The sequence below is a fragment of the Leptonychotes weddellii genome, chromosome 6, assembly GCF_054177405.1.
Source record: "Leptonychotes weddellii isolate Sample4059 chromosome 6, ASM5417740v2, whole genome shotgun sequence".
NCBI classification, from domain to species: Eukaryota; Metazoa; Chordata; class Mammalia; order Carnivora; family Phocidae; genus Leptonychotes; species Leptonychotes weddellii.
Window position 1 is genome coordinate 135175468 of NC_138374.1, and position 24460 is coordinate 135199927.

At 50.8% G+C, this 24460-nt stretch overlaps 1 protein-coding gene and 1 long non-coding RNA gene across 15 annotated transcripts in view; one reads left to right on the top strand and one right to left on the bottom strand.

The window, feature by feature from the left end:
- Positions 1-24460, bottom strand: part of CADM3 (cell adhesion molecule 3) — a 29303-nt gene that overhangs the window by 4188 nt on the left and 655 nt on the right. The window contains exons 2-8 of one of the 2 annotated variants that reach the window (XM_006741954.3): positions 7673-7774; positions 5470-5610; positions 4813-4965; positions 4010-4147; positions 3515-3685; positions 1277-1367; positions 686-855 (exon numbers count right to left, since the gene is read on the bottom strand). In XM_006741954.3, coding sequence (XP_006742017.1) covers positions 686-855; positions 1277-1367; positions 3515-3685; positions 4010-4147; positions 4813-4965; positions 5470-5610; positions 7673-7774 — 966 coding nt within the window. The remainder of the gene's footprint in view (positions 1-685; positions 856-1276; positions 1368-3514; positions 3686-4009; positions 4148-4812; positions 4966-5469; positions 5611-7672; positions 7775-24460) is intronic. The other variant, XM_006741955.3, reaches the window with a different exon arrangement.
- Positions 8980-24460, top strand: part of LOC145722385 (uncharacterized) — a 79243-nt gene continuing 63762 nt past the window's right edge. For all 13 annotated transcript variants that reach the window (XR_014146643.1, XR_014146642.1, XR_014146640.1 and 10 more), the window contains exon 1: positions 8980-9402. This is a non-coding gene — a long non-coding RNA (uncharacterized LOC145722385). The remainder of the gene's footprint in view (positions 9403-24460) is intronic.

Genomic DNA, 24460 nt, shown 5'->3' on the forward strand with positions numbered 1-24460 from the left:
CATCTAAAACTAATGATGTAATGTATGGGAATTAACATAAGAATAAAAAAATTTAAAAAAAAATTCTGCCCACTCTCCAATAAGGGGACCTCTGTGCCAGCCTGTCACGGCTCCTGGGTTTTGTGGTCACACCTTTGGGAAGAGCTTCAGAGAAGAAGCATCACTAGTGTCTCTGGGAGATAAGGCATCGGAGAAAATGCCCTGTGTCTCAGCGTCGTACCAGCAGACCTCTGTGTTCTGCCTGGACCCACCCTACCCTGTCCAAGGTCTGCAGCAAGGACGTGGTGGTGGTGGCTCCACGTGTCCCCTGTGGGTCACAGGAGTGGCAGCCCTGAGACAGCCCACTGGAAAGGGGAACTCCCACGCTGGCCCCGGTGAGACTCTGGGGCCTCTCCACACAGAACTGTAGTTGTTGCTGCCTGGGGAGCGCAGGCGGGGGAGGACGGTGTCTGGTGGGCCACCAGTGCTAACCAGGCAGACGAGAGCCTGCCATCCCGCTGATTGCTTCCGTGTTACACGTTCCAGAGCGGACCTAGAGCCCAAGTCCCAGGCCCTTCCGCCGTGGGCTCTTGTCCCCTCCCTTGCCCCTAGGGCACAGCAAGGGGTGCTCTCAGGAGCCGAGACACAGGGCGTGGGCTGGGCAGACAGGGCGAGGGGGATGCGGCGGAGGGCTGGGACGGCTCACCGTTCACATTGAGCGTGTAGTAGGCCTTGTAGCTGCCCATGTTGCTGGTGGCCGTGCAGCCGTATGTCCCACTGTCGCTCTTGTTGAGGAAGGGGAAGATCAGGGCACTCTCCTGGGTCATCTTTAGCGGGGGCACACTGCCCTCCTTCTCCCACAGGTACTGCTGGGGTCTGTGGAGGCAGAGAAATCTCACGTGTTTGGGAGAGAGCAGGCCAGGGGGCTGAAGGGAGACAGAAAAACACCTGGGTGGAGGAAGTCAAGGACGGTTTGATGCAGGCTGAAGGACTTAACAGGGGCCACAGGCACGAGGTGCTGAAGGGAGGGGTGACCCCTTGGGGTTTGACCTGAGGATGAGGGTGATTTCCTAACTCGTATCTGACTGTGACTTGGTGGATCCTACGGGGACCATGGGGGCAGCCAGAGAGTGCCCCCCTTCTGCTGCTTTGCAGGAGAAACAGGTGGGGGATGGACGGCGCAGGGCAGGGACAGGGAAGGCAAGAGGCTGACAGTAGGGGGCGATGGGGAGACTCTAAGGGAAGACCACAGTCTGAGGTGCGGAGGTGCGCTGGGGCGGGAAGCGGATCCTCTTACACGGGATTGCCACGGCCCTCACAGTGGAGTAGCAGTTTCTGGCCCTCGCGGGGGTGTGGGGGGTCTGGCCTAATCTTCGCCGTCGGTGTGTCTGTGGAGAAGGAAAGGGCGTCAGCGCACAATGGCCACACCGTCCAGGAGAGGACCGCCATCCCGCCATCATCCAGTTGCGCATTACGGCTTCCATCCCGAGAAGTCTCAAGCGCTGGCGGGGCCGGGGACAGAGGCCTCCACCCCCCGCCTGCCGCGAGCCCAGTCCACGGTTGCTACTGAACGCGCATGGGATCCGCACTGCAACCCCGTAGAGGTAGGATTTCCGAAGATCTGTCGTGGTGGGGACCGAAAGGACGTCCTAACAGAGAGCTGAGAAAGGGTCGACTTAATACACATTTTTGGTAACCAGTGAACTTGAACGGGATCGTTTATTGAGCTCACACTCTCTCCATCCTCTCTGTTCTGCCGGGAGTTTAAACTGAAAGCAACAAGGGAACACAAAATATCATTTTCCACCGTCAGTCCAACAGTGAAGTAAGAGCTTCCCAACAACAAGAGATGGGGGTCGTATTTGGGCGGCAGAAAGGCACTGACATGGTACAGATGAGCTCTGTGAAGGCATAACGGCATCTGCCATGCGCCAAAGGGCTGCTGGGAGGCTAGGTCCAGATGGCCGCACGAACAATACAGCCAGATGCTGGTTTAGAACAACAGATAAAGAGGCCGAGCTTCCCCCAAGGACAGAGCCAACCTTAACAACCAGTTAATGAACGTGTTTCTGTCAGAGCAAACAGGACAAAGAGCATCAGTCCAGGTGAGAAGACGGGTGCTCCAGGGCCCCACAGCCACAGAAACCTCTAGCACAGTGCCTGGAGTCTAGCACTTGTTGACTGACTGCTGATCACAGTTGGGCCTAGAGAGTCAGCGCCAGATGGTCTGGTACCTGACAGAGAAGTCTGTGGGGTTCGGACATGGGAGGGCCCTCCTGAGCCCTAGACAGGGACCCGGGCCTGGGGCCCCACACTTCTAACTAATCAGCAGAGAAACACCTTACAGCAATAGACAACTCTGAAGTCTGCACAGTTCTTTCACAGATATTTTCCCCTTGACCCTCACGCTAACTCCGGGAAGTAAGCAGCCCCTGGGAGATGGCAAGTTTGGTGAAAGAGGCACAGCTAGTGGGTAGTGGCCCCGCGGCTGGATTCGGGGCCGTCTGCCGCCAGCTTGAGAGTATGCCAACTGGGAAGTGACACCGCCCCAAACCTGCCTCACATTCAGGTTTCAGCAATGGGTCTAGCAATTTTGAAGAGTGCCAAATTCAGTCCTGGGTCTTCCATAAGAAAGAAGATGAAGCAGCTGAGTTATTTCAGGAAAATGCCCGCCTCTAGATAAATTAGGATAAGAAATGCATTATTTTATAACTCTCTGTCTTCTGCCTCGGTACTTTCTTTTCTTTTTTCTTGGTTCCCTGACTCAGAAAATTTACAAATTTCCTCAGGTGAGGGTGGAAGTTTCCTGTCCACACCCAGGGCAGATTCCACAGAGAAACAAAGACCCTTGGAAAGGTTCCAGGTAGGGACTATGACAGTGGCCATTGTAAGTCAGAGAGCCAAGAACACTTGCAGAGCTGGGGCAGACGAGGAGGACCACAGGGAAAATCTGGGATCCTGAAATCACAGTATGTTGGTCTAGGAAAAAGCCTTAGTGGTCACCAGGTTCATCTTCTTATAGAGCAAATAAAGAGTCAAGCTCAGTGGGTAAAGCCCTTTTCTTAACCTCAGAGAGCCTGGAGCGGTGGGGGGCGGGGGGAAGACTAGCACCTGCATCTTCTGACTCCTGGCTTGCTACAGTTACCACTAGAGCTTACAGTCTAGCTGCATAACCCTGGCCTAGCTCAGGGCTTAGTAAACTTGCTCTGGGGCCAAATCCTCCCAGCTCTGTGTTTTTGTAAATAAAGTTTTATTGGAATGCGGCCACACTAATGTGTTGACATACTGTTTATGGCTATTTTCCTGCAGCAACAGCAGAGTTAAGTAGTTGAGACAGAGACCATGTGACCCCCAAAGCCTCAAATACTTGCTATTGAGCCCTTTACTGAAAAGCTTGCTGACTCTTGGCCTGGTGCTGTCACCCCTCAACTCATCACTTATCTGTGCACAGTGCTTCGCATATAGTCACGAGCACTTCCTCCCCCCGCCACCATCTCATACCTGATCCTTCTTCACCCAGAAGCCCACCACATACATAGAACTTCGATGCGTTGAGAGGTGGATCTGTCAGCTCCCTTTAGAGATTCATGGTTCACAGAGCATACGATGTCAGCCCCATCATCCTCACGGGAAACCTGGAATGTCACTGAGCTGCTCACGGTGAAGGTTTTACCATTGGGATCTTCCTGAACGCGGGTTGGTTCTCCTGGAGTACAGAACAGACACACACACACGCATACACACAGACAGAGTGAGCCCTAACATACAGATACAGTGTGGGCCCCACGGCAGACATACAGATGGCGAGTCTCAACTTAGACAAACTTAGAAAGTTGTGAAATGGTTATGTACACACAGGGAGAATGTAGGCCCTAGCACACACACACACACACACACACACATGAGTGTGCACAGAATATCTGTCCTTCTCCTTCTGCACCACACTAATGTGCACATACACAGACACGTACCCCTCTCTTCCTCACCCACCCCACCACCTCCTTCTGAACCCCAAAGCAGGGGGACGTACCGTGGAGCTCTTGGTCGCCCTTCCGCCAGGTGAGCTGGGCTGCAGGTTTGCTTCCAGAAGACTGACAGTTTAGGGTGGTTGTCTCCTTTTCCCGTAATGAGGACTTGTAGCCAGTAATTATGGGCTTCTGTGGGATTCCTGCCATGGACGGGGGATGGCCAAGATAGGAAGGAGAGGCACCATGAGGTGACCTCAGCTGTCCCTGCAGAGATGGCCCCTCAGTGGCGGGGGGGCGGGGGGGGGAGGAGTCAGGATGCATGAGTCCTACTTTGGTTTAGAATGGGTAGAAGACTAGAGAAATCATCTTTCTCTTCAATCTCTTCCGTAAGGACACACAGGGAAGATCTGATACATGACCTGACACCCCACAGCAAAACTGGCTGGCTAAAGAAATGGTGTGAAGCCCAGGGGAGCAAGGAAGAAAACTGAAATGTAGGACCCAGGTAAGAGCATGTAAGCAGCTGGGGTACTTGGACAATAGAATCATACACTACAAGTATTTCTCGTTTTCCTCATATAATCTTGGGAGGTCCATGGAATAGACGTGAGCATCTTTCTATCATAGGTTAGGAAATTCAGGCTCAGAGAGAATAAGAGATTCCTCCCAGAGCACACAGTAAGTAGAGGAGAAAAGATCAGAACCCAGTGCTATTTGCACTTGGTTCCATTGTGAAGGAAGCACAGACTGAAGTTTTCCCAAATGCTGGGAGACTTGCCTGGCCTCTGGCTGCCTCAGGGGCTCACCTAGGAGCTGTGTTTGCAAGGAAGCCCACTGTGGAGCCCCTGGGGTTGGGGAGCCTCACCGAGCACAGTGACGAGGGACTTGGCGGTCCTCACGGGCATGGTGAAGATGGAGCAGGTGTACTCGCCCTCATCCGCCAGGGCCACGTTGCTGATGCTGATGCTGAGCTCATGGGGTGTGGATCTAACCAGCTGGATCCGATTATCACGAAGGGCTGGGGACATCGGGAGAACGGGAAGCAGGGCTTTCACTGGCACTGCTCATCTTCCGGTCCCAGGCCAGAGTCTTTGGGAGAAGGGGTCTAGCATGGTTTGGGGAACGGAAAACTGCTTCTGAGTTTGAGCAGTCTTTATGCGGTCAGTCACTTTCCTGAGCCACTGGTCAGGCACAGCAGCCTCAGGGACGCTCAGAGAAGTAGGCTTGAATCTCGTGGGCTGCCGTGTGAAGTACACGGGGCAACACTGACACCAGCTAAATCTTAGGGCTGCTTTGGGGTGTCGCCAGGGAGGACCCTGTGGGACCGTGCATGGTTCAGGTCAGAGCTGTGACACTACAGTTTTTCTGGAGCCAGGGGAGGAGCCCCTGGCGTAGCTGCCTCCTCCAACAGCATGTCTTCCCAGTGCCCAGCCTCCGCACCCCAGGCACGTATAGCCCCGGGCTCTGCGGACCCCTGCCCCCGCCCACAGTGCCCCCGGAGAGAGGACACCTGGGACAGTACCTCTCTTCTCGCCAAAGTAGAGAGTCTGCTGGGCAGGGTTAGACCACTGCAGAGACGAGTCCTCGTGATCCTTCACTTGGCACTTGAGCACCACGGTGCCACCAGCCACCACTGTCTCGTCCGATGTCCAGGGCTGGCTATCTGCAGGAGTACAAGAGGGTCAGCTTCCTGAGGAAGCCCCAGCCCCTCCCCCCACTTCTGGGCCAAAGCGTGCCTCATCTAACCCCGGCGGTCCGAGGCCCGGGTGTCTGTGTTCTCGCAAGGCATCGTGGGAGAAGGAAGAGAGGTGGTGGGGAAGGGGAGACAGACCTTATTTCCTCTCGCTCGGAATACACAGAAAAACAGTCACTTGTTGAATGTTTGCTGAGTGAACTGACAGGGCCACAAACATTTAGGGGAATAAAGGCGCCCACATCTACACAGAGCACCGCACATGCATCTTTCCTGAGAGGCTCTGCCGTTCACTTTGAAAGCACGCACACGCATCTGTCGTTCTACACTCTGCCTTCCTGCCTGTGCCTGCCTATTCGAGCAAGGACAGGAAAGGTGCTTGAGACCAATAATCCCAAAACTAAAAGCGAGGAGAAGGCCGAGCCAGCTTTGGGTCCCACATTCATTTACATAAGAGGTAGCTGATAAAACTGTGGAATAAGCAACCAAAAAGATTTAAAAAAAAAAGAAAGAAAGAAAGAAAGAAAGAAAAGAAAAGCTGAAACATATTGGCACAGACTTTTGAATTCCTCCCACAATAACTTCCCTTCATCGTCAGCTCACACTCTTTCAGTACCCGGACAACCGGCCTCTCCACACACCAACCCAAATCACCCCCCTCCTGTTATTTTAGAATAAAGGATTAAAGTTTTCCCTGCCATGTGATGGAAATACTTTCCCACCCCTCTCTCCTTAGTCAAATTAACTAAAAAAAAAAAAAAAAGGACGAACAAGGTATCATATGGATGAGCCATTTGACTCCCAAATGGGCCCTCAAGATGGCCTAGCTGGGAGCCCTCAGGGCGTGACCCTCGCTTCTGCCTCCACCCAACGTTGTTCCGTGTTCCCCACGGCTTGGCTTCTGCTCCCCATGCTGACTCCCTCATCTCCAGGACTGACTTTCTGTGACCCCAGAGCAGCGACCTCCACAGGACGAAAATGCACAACACCTTCCAGCTCTGATTCTGAAGCATCCGCACCATCCCTTCGATGGCATGAAACCAGTTAAGCAGCATTATTCTTCTCTGAATAGGAAGCCAAGGAACTTACTTCCTGCGTTTCCTAATTGAGTAATTTTAAACAATCCCCATCCTCCCCCTGGCACTGACCTTACCCCTGCCCTGTCTGTTATTCCTTTCCTCCTTGGTCACCAGAGCTCCATTTCCAAGAAATACATAATGGATGCTCCTAGCAGAGAAGGGGCCCTGAGGAGAGAAGGTGGCGTGTGCTGGACTTGATAACAAGCACGCGCGCTTCGGGGTGTCCATCTTCACGTTGGTGCACAAAGTCTGGCCGCTGGTTTCAGTGTTTAGAATCATAACAGAACTGAGGGGGATCTTAGGGATCACGGAATCCAATTCCCTCATTTTACAGATGTAGACAATGAGGCCATGGAGGTGGAGTGATTGCCTATGATCATTCTACTAACCAGGGACTCCAGTGGGGACTATGATTCTGTTCTTCGACTCTCAATGCAGGGGCCTTTTCATGGGAATGCTCCTCAAGTAACCGTCTAACTTGAACATTTAAACGATGATTTTAAGATTAGTGAGCCAGAGACAGAGCTGGCTGAGTACACTGGGACATGATTTATCCCTTAAGCATCTGAACTAAAGGTTTGGGAAACCTGTCATTTACTGCTCGCCATATACCAAGTTTTGACCAGTAATCCTGTTATCCCTGGGTCCCTTTGAAGAATTCTACTTCGATTGTGTCTTTCAGAACCTCTTTATTCTGAGTAATACCCTCCTCCTGGAATCATTTTATTTTGGGGAAAAGGTGTAGGGGATACAGAGGTCTCTGCACTGGAGTAAGGGAAGAGGCGTAGGTGCAAGAGAAGTTGGTGGTGTGGAACTAAGAACTAAAATGTCGGATGGAGCTGTGTGGTAATGAAGGGGGTGAGAACATAGGGCAGAGGCAACATGAGTGGGAGATGATGTGAGGATGGCTGAAGGAACTGAGGGACATTGAGATGAGGGTCCTGGATTCTCACCTTGACTGGCCAGCATGTCAGAGCTGCTCCAGACTGTGGAGCTGATGGCCTCGCCGAGTGGAGCCAGAGTTCCCAGCTCCAAATCCTGCTCCTGCCAGTAGCCTGGGGAGAGAATCTCCATCAAGGATGAGCCCTACGTATTTGCTGCTACCATTTGGGATACGTTGGTTGTTGAGGGTGGGGAGAGGGCAGGCCCTTAATGAAAAGCAGGTTCTCCAGGATCCCTAAGAGAAGGTGGGTTTCTCACAAAGGGGAGAGATTAACTAGAGTCCTGAAAAGGAAAGTGAGCTCTTCCTCTGAAGGAGAGATAAAAGGAGGATGCTGAGTTTTACCAGTCAGAGCCAGAAGAGACCTTAAAGATCCTCTGGTCCAGTTCTCCCACTTTACAGATAAGGACAATGGAGCCTACAAAGGTTAAAAGTCACTTGGTGAAGGTCATTCCAGAAAATGAAAGATAAGCAAAGAGTTTTCATTCCTTATCCAGGATTCTTTCTGCTACACCATATTATCTACTAAAATAACAACAGATTTAATAATTACAAAATACGTTTACTCTTAATCCTTTTAGTAGACCTGTGAAATAAACACGCTGGTTCCTGTTTTGCAGCGTGGAAACAGGATGAAGTGACTTGCCCAAGGTCATACAAACAGAAGAACAAAGATCGTAAATTGAATGCCTGATCCCAAGTCCAGAGCTGTTACTTTCCAGTTGAGGCCCCTACCACTGCAGACAGACCGCGGCGGGCCGGCGACGGCCACCTGCTAGCGGACGCGCAGTCTGGACTGTTCCTCCTGCGCCCGGCCCACTGCCCACTTGATTCCCCTGGCTCTGCTCCCTGCCGGCCACAACTAACCCCAGGGCCTGAGTCACCGCCTGTCGTCCCGGCCGGTGGCTCCTGCACCCGCCGGAGAAGCACTGCACGGAGCCCAGGGCCTGGGTCCCCAGCTCCACCTGAAGAGGCGGAGGGACAAAGAAAGCCGCCACGCAAATCTGCCGAGTCTCCCGCCGCAAACCCAGAAATAGCCAATCACTGGCGCAAAGATCAGTGACGTCATCGGCTGCTGAGCAGAGTCCGGAGCGGCCGCGCGTCCCGGGCCGGGAGTCGCGGGAACTTGGCGGGCGGGGCGGGGCGGGCACGCGGGAACCTGACGGGCCAACGCTGCCCCGGCGGTGCTAGGGCGGTCGGGGGTGCGGGTCGGGGGTGCGAGACCAGACTGAGACGGGGGCCTGAAGAAAGGGGACGGGACGAGGGGGGGAACTGCGGAATCTGAAGGAAAGGGGAGAAGGGACAGGTTGCGGGGGAGAGCAAGGGAGGAGAGGGGAGGGAGGGGGTGGCCGGGGTGGCGGGGGTGGGCGAGGCGGAGGAAGCGGGCTAGGGCCCCGAGAGAGCGCCTCAGGGGGTCACCGGCCTCCACTGGTCCTCACACACATCCTCCAGGAAATTCGAGAAAACGTTCTTCTCCGGGAGCGTTAGCACCAATGTCCAAATGGGGAGGGAAAGTAGAGACGGCAGAAAACCTGGAGCCCGCGGAGAGAAGTAGGCAGCAAAGCGGACAGGGAAAGTGTTGGTGAAGGGAGGCAAGAAGACTGAGGCCGCCAGGAGAGGTGGCCAGTGCTAACACAGGGGCTCTCAGACCCAGCAGTGCCCGCCCCCCTTGCCCCCACCGGGGGCCAGGCCCTGGCCCTGCTGCCTTCTGCGGACTTCAAGGCTGGAGGCAACCTGACGCTGGTGAGTGTTTCATTTTCTTTTCCAGGTTTTGTATTTGTGGGTGCTTGGACACACGGTGGAAAGCCAGATTGGGGTGGTAGAGGGTCAGAGAGAAGCCAGAGAGGGGTCCATGCTTAACCCCCAACTCCCAGTCCTGGTTCTATGTGCCCTCCGTAAGCACCAAATAGGAGCGGAGGGAATAGCGATCTCAGACTTTGGCACAGGACTTCTCAGTTTGCAGGGTGGATCTTCAGCCACGAGTTCATTTAATGACAAAACCACCTTGAGAGATAGGCAGCCAACAGAATCGCTTTTTAGAGATGAGGTTGAGAGAGGTCCAGTGACTTACCTAAAGGCACACAAATACACCTCTCAAGAATCCTCTTTCTCTCTCCCTTGGGGCTCTCAGAGCTTTTTCAACAGCTCTTTTTTCGTGTGGCATTTCTGCTCATTGTATTGCAGTACACTTGTTTACTTATCAGTTTCCCCATCTAAACTTTGAGCTGGTTAAGAACAGGGGCCTGACCTTACTCATTTTGTATCCTCAGCTCTCAGTGCAGAGCAGGTTCTTGGTGCATTAAATTGGCTCTGGTCATTCATTCAGACACACCTGGCGCTCTGCTCTGTTCCCAGTCAGGCAGAGGATGTATCTGCCCAACAGTGTGGATTTCGTCCCACTCTCCTGCGCCTTCTTTCCTCTGTGCTTTTTTGCTGCATTCCCTCAGTTGCTTTTCCCTCCTGTTTCTATTTCTTTCATCTCTCCCCTCCTGCATTTTGCTGGCATTTTCTCCCCCTGTATAGGATGAATATGTGAAATGGTAAGGTAGGGCATTCAAACCACACTGAATTGTTCAGATGAGGGGACAGATAATTAAAATGAATAGCCTCCAATAAATGACATATATTGTGTTTGTAGATTTCCGGGGAACTCACTCTGGTTTGTAGCGTTTTAAGAAGCTGGTGAACAGATAACTGTGTGTGTGTGTTTCTTTCCCTGCTGCGGTGATATTTCTCCCTCTAGTTCTGAAGAGTACTTATGATCGTATGTCTTCTCTTGAGAACTGTCTGTTAGTATGCCTGAAAGTTTTCTCGCTGTTCTTATAACACTGTGCACCTGTAATGATAAATGCAGAATGGCCATTCCCCCAGCAGCGGATGAGTGATTATAATGCTATTAACAGAAACATGGATAAGTAGCAGAAATTATGACTGGGGCAGCAAAAGCCTTGTGCCTTTGGGTTCAGATTGTGCTCATCATTTATGACATCAGCATAAATTCCTTCTGTGGACTCCAGTTGGAAGACAAAACTCAGGAGCGCTCTGAAAGGGCGGCATGGACTTTGCAGTGGACACAGTGGACCTTCTGCTCAGGCAGGGACACTGGAGGGAAATGCAGACTTTGGACCACAGAGCCACTTGTTGCGGGGGTGGGGGGGGCAGGCTACTCATAGGGAAAAGCAATGAAGAGATTCTATTCAAATGGGCCTTACTGTCTTCCTGCTTGTGAGCCTTCACTGACTTCCCATGGTCTACAGATAATATCCAGATGTGTTAGGCTGGCCTTCAAGATCCTGGGCAGTCTGACGCCACTGTGCCTTCCAGCTTTGTCTTTCCTTTATCCTACCCATATCCCAGACATGATGCCAGTCTGAGTTTTCTATAAACCCTTGGCTTTCCTGCCTACATTCCCTTTCCTACCATAGCCCTGCTGATAATGCCCTCCACCCATCTTCATACATCTAAGCCCTACCAGTGCTTAAAGCCTACTTTCTGTGGCATTTGCTCTGGTAAGTCTTCCTTAATTGTCTTGGATGGAAATGGCTTCTGGTTTCTCTGAGTTGCAACACTTGATCTACTTTTCTTAAGTTGTGCATCACTCTGTGTTGTACTGCAAGTTTGGCTTCCCTCCTAAATTATAAAGATTCCACAGGTGGGGATATCTGATTCATCTCTGTATCCAGCACGGGCTCTAATGCAGCATACTGCACATGGAAGGGGCTTGATAAACAAATATTTAATAAATGAATCCAAGATGCTGGGCATCTTCTGTTGTGAGAACCAGGCTCAGCATCTGCCAGGGAAGAGGAAAAAGCAAACCAAAGAGGAGGAGGAAGGAACAAAGGAGAAGGTAGACCATCGCAAGGCTGAAGCTCTAGAACCTACAATATGGTGGGAATCGATGTTTATTGATCACCTTGTATGTGTCAAAGCCCAAGTTAGGTGCTCTATAGTCATTATCCAGAACAGCCCTTTTTGATAGGTATTAGTATGCATACGTTAAGGATGAGTTGGCTGCGACTCAGAAAAGTTAAGTAACTCATCTACACGATGGAGCCAGTAAGTGTTGGGACGGGACAGCCGTCAAACTTAGACCCCTCTGACCGCAGAGCCCAGGCTTTGTGCACTTCTCCGCTGCACTGCCTCCCTCTGCAGAAGTATGCATTTTGTGTGTGTGGTGGGGGGGTGGGGGCAGGAGTTCTAGGGGTCAAGGTTCCTTCCTGCATCGCTCACTAAACAACATTCACACTGCTCATCTGTAAGATGATCAAGATAACAGTGTAGCAAGTTGGGAATGGGGGCTTGTGCTGGTAATGGGATGGCTTATACCCACTGAATTTCCTCGTTAATTGGATTTCTTCATGTGGCTTCATCTATACCTCTGGGGGATACTTCATTTACCCCCAAGAGCCTTACAATGCGGGACTTTTCAGTTAACCCAGCAGCAGATGTGTCTAGTTAAAACTAACAGAATCCCGTCACGTTTTCACAAGACTCTAGTGTCTGGGCTGAAAACAAAAAGAGTGTCTTGTTTGCCCTCAGTTGCCTTGGGGGTTTCTTAATTCTTGGTTTATTTACCCGTGGGTTCCAATATCTTAAGGACTCCCGGCATTTTAAAGGACAAAGTAGCCCTTTCACCCACCAATGTCCTCCTGATCGCTTGTTCACACTGAGAGGAGCAGAAGTGGGAATTGGAGACTTACCGTGTCCCTCGAAAGAGCAGTGGCACCTGGGACTCGTTTTCCACTCATAACACATGTCCTCACATATAGTACGTGCTCAATAAATATTTATTGAATAAACATATGAGCGACCCAAATGAATGAAAATGTAGGATGTCTGAGTGAGGCTAGGAGGGAAGTCTAAGAGAATGTGCCAGCATAAGCTCCAGTTGCTTGGTTCATGCCTCCCCTGCCCTGTCTGTTCTGGGAATCTCCAGTGCATTCCCCCGGGCCTGTGAACACGGTCACCGATGCATAGGTGGGATGGTGGGACAGGGACCGAGAGCTCCCGTGTTACCATTGCTGGCCTTGCCAGCGCCTGGGTCCAGAGCTTTACTTCCCTGACTAGAGAAAACCAGCTCCCTGAGTAGGAGTTGATGATGATGGTGATGGTGATGATGATGATGAGTCAGCATTTCTAACTCCAGAGTTAAAAATATTCTTCATCCCAGCCTACTTGTTATTCCTCACGACTACCATGACAGGTGGGTGGAGGAGTGTTATCTCCAAGGGAAAAACACACTGGGGGCTGTGGCCCAAAATACTGAAGGGACCCACTTTTAGGATCGTTTACCCACACCCTCTGCTAGGCTCCCCGGCCAGGGGATCTCGCTCGGATTCTTCCCTGACCTAAGCTACTAGTGAATTCTTGTGTATGTTTGGATCACACACAGAAGAGAACGGGCCTGGCAAAATCAGATTTAGAACTCAGCCCCTGGAGCTTTGCTGTGTGCCCAGAGCCACACGTTTCTTTATCAGTGAATGTCTGATCCTGCGTCTGGAGGAAGGTAGGCCTTGTAGTCCCATGTAGTCCTGATTTAGATGATAACTCCGAGATCTGGGGAGAGTCACTTTGACCTGAGAGACTTTAGAGCTCAACACCCTGATCAAAAAAGGACTCCTTTCATACTTTTATACTTCCTTGCGTGCTGCCAGGAATTACTCTACTTCTGCTGAGGTCACCGTGTTGCTCCCTCATCTAAGGCATGGAGGGCCTGAGTGTCGAAAAACTCTTACTTCCACCTTCTGTCCCTTTCTAACTCCATCCTCCCCCGGGTTCTCAATCCCTCCTTCTCTCTGTACTAGAGTGCAGTCACACAAAAGCTGGGGCCGTGAGAGGTGGGAGTTGTTCTGACATTTGGGATTGTCTGTCTTTCCAGGTGTATTTCCTGCTTTCTCTGTTGCTCCACAGGGATGGGCCTCTGTCCCCTCACAGGCTGCAGGATCACCTAAAGGATGCCCTGGCTCGGTTCAGATACGTTCCAGCTCACAGTTCCTGCAGGACTTCTGAGCTCAGTCTCGCCCCAGTGGCCTGCCTCCCTCACCCAGGCCTCCCCTCCACCCTCTCTGTTGCGGGGCCCCTGGGACCTCGCTCTTTGTTCCCTCGCTCCGTTCTTTCTGTTGCTGTCTGGCTTTTCCTCCTGGAGTCTTGTTTATCTCCTTTCCCTCTGGCTCCCAGCAGCCGCTTGGGCCCAGAAGGCACTACTCTCTGAGCTTTGCTGTACTATCCCAGGAGGCACACAGGATATAAGGGGAAATAGACGGTAAATAGGGTGGGAAACAGAACCTTCACTAGAAGAAGTGCCTGTTGTGTTGATTTGTCCCATGGCTTGGTGAAGCGTGGCCAAGAGGTTCAGATTTGCAGAACCAGGGATCCTACACTATTAGATAATCCAAGAGATTTAGGTTTGGAAGGGGCTGATCCAGGCTCCAACAGGTTTATTACTGAACATTGGCAGATGCCTTTTGGTTCCATCCTAAGCAGGTCATTGAAAATGAAAGGCTTTTGTTTCCTGGGCTTGGAATGGTGTGTGGCTAAGCTTTTCCAGGCTGAATGAGGAGGAGGGAATCTTTGGGTTAGTTGGCTAGCTCGCCTGTGGTGGGCGTGAGGGTGGGGTTAAAACAAAAAGCTTATCTGTGTGTTAACCCTCTTTTCACTAAAAAACAACAACAACAAAAAAAACCAAAAAACCCCCCAAAACACCAAAAGCAAACCTCGTTATCCCAAATGTTTTGAATTACCCAAATATTAGAAAAAAGTACCAAACTACAATATATCATGAATAAATATATTTTGTATATTTCCTAAAACCCAGCCATCGATTTGCATGTCTGGTCATTTTCTACTGACCCCTAATGGCCAGAGGTGGTTAATCCTAAGATCTTTTTGATTCTACCACACAGAGTATGGAATTGATGTCCTTTCTGACCCCCTCTTACCTAAGTTCAGTAATTCCTCTCTTCCTTCTGTTATGCCTAATCCTCCCCAAAATACTTTCCCCTCTATCATTCTTAGAAGCATAGACTTTGAGACTTGACAAGAATCCGAAGTAGCACCTAGTGCAAATCTCATTTTCAAGAAGAAAAACCAGGGCTCAGACAGGTTGAGACACTTGAGCAAGGTCACACAGGCAGTCTGTGGAACCCGTGGTTAGAAGCCCGTCTCCTGTGGTCACTGTCATTTGATAGCAGCCCTGGGGGCCAAGGGATTCAGAGGTTAAGTTGCCAGGTGGTGTGATTTTACTTTCAGTGACATCTACCCTCCCTGCTCCCCATCTCTGTGGATGGTAGTGAGGCCCCCCAGGACCCCGGACCTCAAAGGAGGTAAGGCTCCTAAATGCCAGGCAGGTTAGAGGTGGTGTGAGGTGAGCTGTGAGCTCCTGCAGCCGTGAAGAATGGCGTCTTCACAGACTCAGGGCCTTACTGGCCTCTTCCAGGTCTCCCCAGAGAGGACACCAAGGGGCAGAGGTGCTTCCATGCCCGTAGATGTGAAAAGGCTGACTGAGGACAGGCTGTGGGTGCGCACCCGTGTGCTGGCCTCTGGTGGTGGAGAGCCTTGGGATGCAGGGCTGACCGTGAGGAGGGGGATGGCTACAAGAGAGGAGAGAGCAGAGGAGCATGTCCGATTCTCGAGCTCTGAAGAGAGAAGAATCTGGAGGCAGTAGTGGGCTTGTGGTAGGCTGAGGGGGCCCCTCAGAGACTTAGTTAAGATTCCGAGGAGCGGAGACTGGGAAGTGGGTGGCGGAGAAGGAGGTGGGGACAGCTGTTGCTTTGATTTGCTATTGAGTCAGTGTTCTCAGTGCATTGGCACTGGGAGGGAGCCCTGGGCTGGCCCCCAACAGAAGCAAGCCCCTCTGTAGCCAATACTGCCTTGTAGCAAGAACTGCAGTTGGGAGACAAAGAGGAAGGGGGTCTGATCCCAAAAGAGCCCCTTCCCAGGCTTAGCTCTTTCCTCGCAGCACTGGGCTGTGTTCTGTGGACAAGCATCTAGTGTTCTGGACTAAGAGGCTGGGAGGGGATGAGGCAGAGCAAAGAGGATGGCTCAGGAGGAGCTGCTGGGAGAGCGGCCCGGGGTCTCTGCAGGGGGCTGTCTCATCCGCTGTTGCTCAGGTAAGCCCACAAGGCTGGGCATGACATCACTCCCTTGATGGTAGCTCTGAGCCACCTCCTCATTCCCTTCCCACACACGTTCACACACGCAGAAATCAGGACAGGTGGGACCCGGGGTCTGCATGCTGATGCAGGAGTCAGGAAGCCAGACTTCGTCTGAACTCTGAGATGCTCCCCGGAACCAGGTGCAGGCACTTCATACCCCTCCCCTAAATTTTTGCCTTGCTGCTTTCACACGTGTGGAATAGAACTGGGGGAAAATCTCCCATCTTAGAAAATACTTGGGAAAGGAAACATAACAGAGGCAGTGTGGCTAAGTGAACAGAGAATTCCACCTAGCTCATTGGACAGTATGTTTGTGGTAAAGGAGGGACTGGGAATGGGCAAGGCAGCCCAGGGGCATGGAGGAGAAATGAAGAGTGGGTTCCCCAAGGCTGAGAAACCCCAGTCCAGTTTGCACAGCCGGAGCGCCCGCTTGAGTGCACGGATGGCCTCCCTTTCTCAACAGGCTCTGTCTTACTCTCCTTGGCTCTTAAGTCCTACTTTAGATATCTCAGCCCGATGGCTTGGTGTGGGGGGATAACAATGCTGGGAAAAAAGTTTAATTTGTTAGAAGCCAGGCAAGAAAGCATTCATCTCTGCTGGTTCTGATTTCACTGACTTGTTTTTACTGTTTCCCTTCACTGGGTGATGAGAGTCAAGGTGTGGATGGCAGGTTCAGGGCACTGCTGAGGAGCATTACATGAAGACAGTTGTTTCCGCTCTGCACACCTACACTGCTCCAGGCCCCCTCCCTCAGTCGTAACAGTCTCTTCCTTTCACTTTTTTCACTTAAAAATGTATTTTCCAGAGGGTGGCACATTGTTCAGTTAGCCTTACTTTGTGCCTTCCAGGGGGACTTGAGCGCTTTGGTGAAACAGACACATTCTTCCAAGCCTACAGACTTCATGGTCCCCACAATGGGGACCCACAGATCTCCTGTTCTTTTCTTAAACCTTCATTGAGTACCTTCTCTGAGGAGGGTATATACTCAATTTTTGTTCTCCACGATACATATATATTCCAACCTAGTCACCCTCTTTCTCTCATTTAGCATGTGTCCCTCAACACACATGACACACTACAGTTTTCACTATTCATATCTCTGTTTTTATTTTTTTCTGACACAAACACACAGCTTTTCTTATGACCCAGATACAGAGCCCTTTTCCCCAGCCCATTATTAGTCAGAACCCCTTACTTCCAGAAAACCATATGGCTTAAACTCAGAGATTTTCCCCAAAGCAGAATTTAGGTTCTCTCTTCTGCTCAGACTCCCCAGGAGAGGGACAGAATCCTCTCCCCTCCCAAGGGCTGAGGCTCAGGCCATCTGTCACTGACACTGGACTCCAGGGCTTGGAAACCAGGAGAGAGTTGGCATGAAGCAGCAGTTGAGGATAAATGAGAATATGTGAGGCCCAGGGGCTTAGTGGTGGTAGTTTTTATATTTGTTTGAGATGATAGGATAGAGATTAGAGGAGAAAACACATAATACGTGTTTAGAAAGATTTCATCCTTAGTAATTAGAGTAAGAGTTAGTAAGAATGAGTACAATTGTCCTACTGTCATTTTTTTGCATTTGCTGAGGGACAAATGATTAGGAGCAGATGGCAAAACTGGCCTTTCGTTTCATAATAAGGAAAGAACTTGGCTCTAGGCTCTTCAGAGGTTGACCTAAGCCATGCTAAGTCTCAAGTTACTTGTCATCAATGTATTTATTAGAGTCTTGCTGGGTTTCTAAGAAGTATCAGGTATTTAAGTCAAAGACTCCAGAAACCAGTTCACCCTCCAGAGCTTTTTACCCCAAGGTTTTGGCTGGAATTCTAGAATCAGGATTGGAAGCAAAGAATCGGGGCAACAGAAGAAGACAAGTAAACGTAGGAAGCCAGGATTTGCATAATCACAATGAAATCTGGTATTGGAGTACTGGTTCCCCACTCTGCCTGGCTAATATCTGGGATTATATGAAGGAAGTGCAGAGCTAAGTAGTGGTTAGGTTAGAGATGAATGGCTGAGATAGCAGCCTTCATTTCTTGTTCTTTTTTTCCCCTAGGGCAAGGTGGTGCATCTGACCTTCCTGACCCTGAACTGGAAGTAAATGAGTCAAAGGTGCTTATAATTAGCAATCAATACACAATTAGTGCAGGTCTATCTGGGGTAAGGAAAAATAAATCCTTAGAGAAGACTACATTTTAGTTCTTTATATTATTTAGCTTTCTTATCATTCTCCTGGAGATCTCTAGGAGACAGAGAGAGAGAGAGGTTTAAGGAATCCCAGAGGGAAGAACTCAACGCAGAATAATGATACAATTTTGAAAAAAAAAATGTTGGAAACTCTGCATTAGAATCCTTTCTGAAACATGTCTGCTGTCCGTGAGAACAGGGGGCTCAGGGAGATGAGTAGATAGGAGATACTCCAGCTGTTACTGTAACCTAAATTCTGTCTTCCTGAAGGCTCACTCATGGAGATAAATCACTTCCATTACCTGTCCTTGAGGAATGAAGTTTCTCCTTGTTTCACATGAGGAGATGGAAGAGGGGCCCTGAAAATTCATCCTGGAAGCTCGCCTCCCCAACTAGATTCTGCTGTAGGTCATTCACCAGTGTAAACCATTATAAGAATGATTACTAAGAAATTGATATGAAATCAGCACTTAGGGGAAATCAGGATTTAGGGGAAGATAAGCTTGTGTGGTTTTGATTTGATGGGAGGAACAGGCTGTCTAGTCTCAGACTGGCAGGGGCTGAGCATTCTCGGCTCCTTGCTGCATTTGACGTCATCAGTATTGGCAGATACCCCAAAAGAGTAGCAGAGTCCAGTTTAAAGATGCGCCTCTTGAGAGTTGGCCAAGGACTTGGACTCTGGGATAAGATGGTTGTATTTAGTTCTGTACAAGATGGTTGTAAAGATGGGGGACGTGAGTCAGGGTTTTGGTATTTGTTTTTGGTGTCTCTCATATATATTAAATTCCTCCCTTACCTATTCGGATAACCCATCTGTATATATTCTCTTTGTATTTACTTCTAAGGTTGAGGGAAAAGAGAAAATAAGCACCATGACAGGACAGTTTGAGTTGGTTGTCAGGCTCAGAGTGGTGTTAAGAGGGGGGTACTTAGCAAACTGAGGAGGGCACATTTTTGTATTCCACATTTACAGGGCAGATGTGGTACTACTGTATATGAGCAATACTGTCTTAATCGAAAACAGGACCATTTGTAGTTCTGTTTATCGTTTATGACTCCACATATGGCAAAACATCCAGTTCTTCTGAGGCCATCTGAGGTCACTGAGCATTTCAAACAGCTCATCTTCTCAACCTCAGTTTCACCTGCTCGTTCTGTCCCCTTCCTACAGTTGTTTAGATGGTTGTGACGACCTTTTGTATCTATATCTCAAGGTTTGTTCCCCTCTTCCTGGTGGAGCAGGTCAGGGATCATAGCCAAGATCATGCGTGTTTGTGGTGAGGGGAAGGAGATGCACCTTAGGAGAGGTGGAGACTTGGAAGTTTGGAGGGAGAGCAGGACCACGGAGAGCAGCAAAGAGAGCCTGGAGTGGCACGTGGGGGTTAGCACCATGGAGAGCTCAGGGCTTCAGTTCCTCCCTCAAAAAGCAGAGGGGAACAGGGATGATGGGTTAAGGCATCCAGCTCTCCAGAACTCATACTGAAGGCAGACATCGGGACTTCTGTTAAGATCATGCTATACCCATCACTTGCTCTAAAAGGCCTCCTGAAGTCCTTTGTTTGAACCTGCCATATATACACCCAAGATCATATAAAAAGTGAGGACCATCACCAGACTGAGTTTGTCAACGTGAGCCTTAGTAATTACGACAATTACCTAGGTATTAGGGGTGGTGGAAGGGGTTTTAATTTGCCACAATCAATTATGAATAAAAGTATCTTCTAATGAGGGAAATAGTGCCTGTGTCCCCTCAGAGACACTAAGGCATGAGAAAGCCAAAGTGTCTTACCATCAGATAGGGTATGAGATGTATCAGAGTCAGGGTGCCCAGAGGCACCCCAAATTGCCATGAACAGTCCAGTCTTCATCATGTATGGGAAAGAGGAATGGATCATGCCTCTTAAGAAGGCATTTGTCTTTAGGACATTAGTTGGGACATTTGGTCGGTCTCTTTACACTTAGAGAAATTTTGGTAAAGGGACAAATCTAGTTCTCTCTCTAGTACTTGTTGCTTCAGTGAAGAATATGTAGCTTTGCTAAGCCTCTATTTTGCAAAAGTCTCAACAACTTCATGTGTTCAAGACTCTTGAAAGCTAGGCTTCTCAGTGTTAGAAGGGATGGATCTCCTTGTTATAACAGGGTTGGATTGGGTTTTTACTTGGGTTATAGGAACCCTGAGCACCAGCTGCTTCTGACCTTGTAAAGAATCATCACTACTGCTGATCCTAGAGGAAGAGGCAGGTCTTTGGCCCCAGAGACTTATTCTTCTCCATTTTATACTTGCATGGAGTGTTTGTTCTTAATTTGACTGAGTTTTTAGGGACCTGAATCTTTATCAGATGGCTTGTTTCTCCGGGCTCTTTTTCTGATGGTTTGTTTCTCTCTATCTCTTATAAGCATTCCCATGGGGATTGCTGTTCTCAGAGTTTATGGATAGAGCTCTAGGACATGACCTCATCCAGGAAACAGAATGTTCCAGTATATGGGCCTATAGCCAATGGTTAAACAGGAAATGTTAAATTTTAACATGAAAAATGAGAGGAGGAGATATAATTACCAAAACTTTCTAATGCCTTGGGGATGTTTCATTCAGTGGTCAGTAAGGAGGTAGTCCAGGCCACCAGTTGCTTTCATGGAAAATCTGGAACCTAGGTTACCAGCCTTAGGTGACATTCTGTCACTGAGAAGCAGATGACAAAGCAGGGATCATAGAGCCAGTGTGCAGTTACTGGAGTAGGAAATGACAAAGACTGTGATGCCTCACAGCCACCCCCCCCCCTGGGGTTTTATCTCTCTGGTGATAACTGTGAAGATATCAGTCCTAGCATGTGACTTAAGGACAAGCAGCTTTTGATCCCCTTCTGCGTATTATGTGGACCTCAAGGGAGTAGTATCAGCGAGGAGTACCGACATCAAATCTCAGGATTCACAGACCAATGGCACAACAACCCGATCGCCTGTTTCAAAGTGACCAGCGCACCAAAAAAGATGCCATCTGTGGAATTTTATGGCTGCAGAACTGTGAGTCACTCTCCAAGTGAAGAGGGAATGTCTCCAACAAGGCACTCTTGAAATTAGACTTGGGTCTCCAGTCTTCCTCAGTTGGAAGAGGAAGGAAAGAGAGCATCTGAGGGCAGCGGCCTAGCTCCCTTGCTGTCGGGTGAGACCAGAGGACCTCAAGCTGCATGTAGCAGAGGGCCCAGGCGTCAAGATTGCTGGGGGGGGGGGGGCAGGAAGAAGGGTGAAAGAGCCACAGGTCTGTCTTCTCTCTTTCAAGCAGGTAATTCTCCTTTGATCTGTTTTACTTATGTGATAAAGGAATTTCACATTTTCAACACTAAAAGTGAGAAAACCACCATCCTGCTCCTGAAAGAAACTCCTTTGCCCAGCAGTGCTGCCTAGGCCCGGGAAGAGCTTGGGGCAGAGGCTGCGGTGGGACTCTGGATGGCCAGGGGACGTGCCACAGCTCGGGCCCCTCGTCAGACAGACTGGTTCTGCATGGAGTTCACGAAGCTCTGCCATACCAGCGTCGCTCTGAAGGCCTCAAGTTCTCGGTGCCAGGAAACACACGTCTATCCTTCCCAAGAGCTACAGCTGCACTGGGGAGAGCACGGTTACAGGGACAGAACGGTTACAGCTGCAGGGAGGAAGAAACGGGATGGAGGAGGCCTGCCAAGCAGACCCGTGGGCAGCTCTGGAGTGAATGCTTTCTGGACTTCTCCGGCACATTGGGCATGAGCTCTACACTGGGCACCTGGCCAAGGGGCTGAAGAATGGACGACAGTGGACAGAAGGTCATTGGAAAGGGAAAGATATTCATGTGTCGGGCAGTGCGGTACAAGGTTAAATTGCTACAGGCTGAAGCAAAGTCAGGCTGTCCACCCATCCTCTACACTTGGTCAGCTCACAGGGTGCGGGAAACAACTTGAGAAGCAGAAGGAAGAGCCCAAGGAAGGCTGGTCACAGTGTTGAATGCCAAGCTGCTTACCAGAGATTACCAGAGAACACATTAAGTTCATAGGCCTTGTATCTGCCAAACCTGGAGTTGCCAGCTTCTGCCAGGATCAGTGGAGAAATGTGAGAGGGAAGGAGCAGGTGGCAAACTGAATGTGCAGACGGGTCCCGGGCCTCCAGCCACAGCACGAACGGTTGGTTCTCATAGCATTTCCCGCGCTTCTCCGGCCTCTCAGTCCCTCTTCAGCCTTATGAACCCTCCAAACGTGCTCTACTCCAGGGAGCTCTATGTCCCAGCAGCACATGCTGTTTGTTTCCCTCCCTCTGCCTGGAAGTAGCCACTCTACCACACACCATAGACCACTCAGGCATCCTGTGTTAGGGAATGTTGTCCTCACGCTTTCACACCACATCTCCTTGTTTTGGGCAAACATCACCAGGTAGGCTCTGCACTGCCTCGCTCCCTGCTGGGGGACCCAGGCCACATCAGGGGCACCAGACCCACCTTCTGCATGATCCTGGTCAGAATGGTCATCAAGACCACCATCCATGAGCCTCAGATCTATGCGACTACCTCCTGCATCAGAGCTGGCCCTCTTAGGTCCAGAAACTAAGAGGTGGAATTAATTTAGAGAAAGACTGTGTGGGGCTGTATGTCTTGTACATCAGTAAGGCCCAGGACATTGCACATCAGACGTATGTCTACTATCTAGACAGATAATACTCTACAAGGAAAATGAGGCTTCATTTGACTCTTCCTTGGGAACAGACCTCCCTCCCCATCCTTGACTTCCTGACCTCTCCTCTGGAAATTCTCCATTCCAAAGTTAGTGCCTTGTACTCTTTCCCCCCAGCACTGCTGGGATGTGTTTATAAATGTGAGGGCAGAGGGTTTCTCTTCCTCTCAACCTGACACCTGAGGAAGGGCTGGGCCCCCAGATTGAGGGCCAAGACAAAATACTGTGTTTGGTGAAGAAAGACTTGGCTAGTATACAGATTTACTCTGTTCTCCAATGTTTATGTCCTAGGGCTGAAGAGCTCCCAGCTTTCTGGGGTGACTTCCTTCTGTGTAGGTCCCAGCCTGGGGCTGTCTGTCCCCACTCCTGAACAGGTGCAGTTTGGGTCACACTGTCTATGCTGAATACAGCTAGTGGGATGAGAAAGCCAGGGGCTGCGGATGAAAGTCAAGGCCTGGTAGAGGGTCATTACTGAGACACATAGAGCCAGCAGTCTCTCCTTGCCACATACCTAGCTGGCCCTTGGGACTCTCCTCACCTCCTCAGTGAGCAGGGTCATGAGTGTAATCCTCTGGGGAAGGGGGATTCCACGGAGGGGAGGGGCCGCTGTCTCTGTGGTGACTCGGGCAGGGACTCCCTTTGGGGTGCTGATGGGTACAGCGTGGAAGGAGTCAGCCAGCCAGCTATAGGGAGGGGATCCCCAGTGTCCTCATACCAACTGAAGCTCCTTTATCATGATGGAAACAGGGCTCGGGGGGAGGAGGTCAGGGGAGATGGAGCAGTGATTCCTCCAGCACCCTGACTCTTCGCCTGTTTTCTTCCAATGAAATTCTTTACATCATCCTCCCCAGTTTCAACCCCTCCCCTCTCCACCCCCGCCCCGCCCTGGCCCTGTGCCCATCCCTGCTGGCCACTGGGTCCATAGCCCAGGAGCCGCCTCCCCTTTCTCCTCCCCTGCGGTTCTTTCTGTTTTTCGTTGGCATCTGTCCGGGCATAGCCACCACCCTCCCTCTCACTCTCCCCACATCCCTTTGCTCCGCAGAGGTCCTGTCCCCTCTCCCCCTAACGCCGCCCAGCCCTCCTCTGACTGGGCAGAGAAGACTGAGGATGCATTCCGTTAGTCCCTCCACTGCCTGCCCTCCCGCCTCAGGGGACCTGAGGCTCTGAGCCGTGGCTCTCTTCCTGGGCTCCCTACAAACTGTCCCCCACCACCCCATGAACCGTCAGCAGCCTTTAAAAAAACCGAGGGGCCCCCACAGCGCTGACCTACATAGCTGGGTCCAGGGCGGGAGGGGCTCTTCCCCAAGTCCCCTCGCCCTGGCCCCGCCTCCCTGCTCCCCCCACTCTCTTCCTTGTCTCTTCGCTTACAAACCCAAGAAGGCTTGAGTTCCCACCTGGGGCAAAGGGGACCAGGCGAGCTACCCCACCCCTAATCTGGCAAAATCAGTGCTTAGCCCAAGACAGCTTTGGGTTTTCTCGGCATCCTCCTTCCCAAATGTCTTGATCCTTCCTTTTGCCCAACCTTCCCCCACCTCCTCCGCTCCTGTCTGGGTTTCTTTTCCCAGCTGCTGCCACCGCTATAGGGATACTGCCATCCTGGGGCCCCCGCCCTGTGTTGTTGTTTTGCTCCAAGGAGAAGCCCCCCCCTTCCTTGCCCACGCCCCCCTCGGCAGCCTCACCCAGGCCCCCTTCCCTGCCCACTCGGAGCTGCGCCGCGGGTGGGGGCGGGCGGGGGGTGGGCAGCGGTGTTTGCATTCGGCAGTTTGGGGGTTTGCA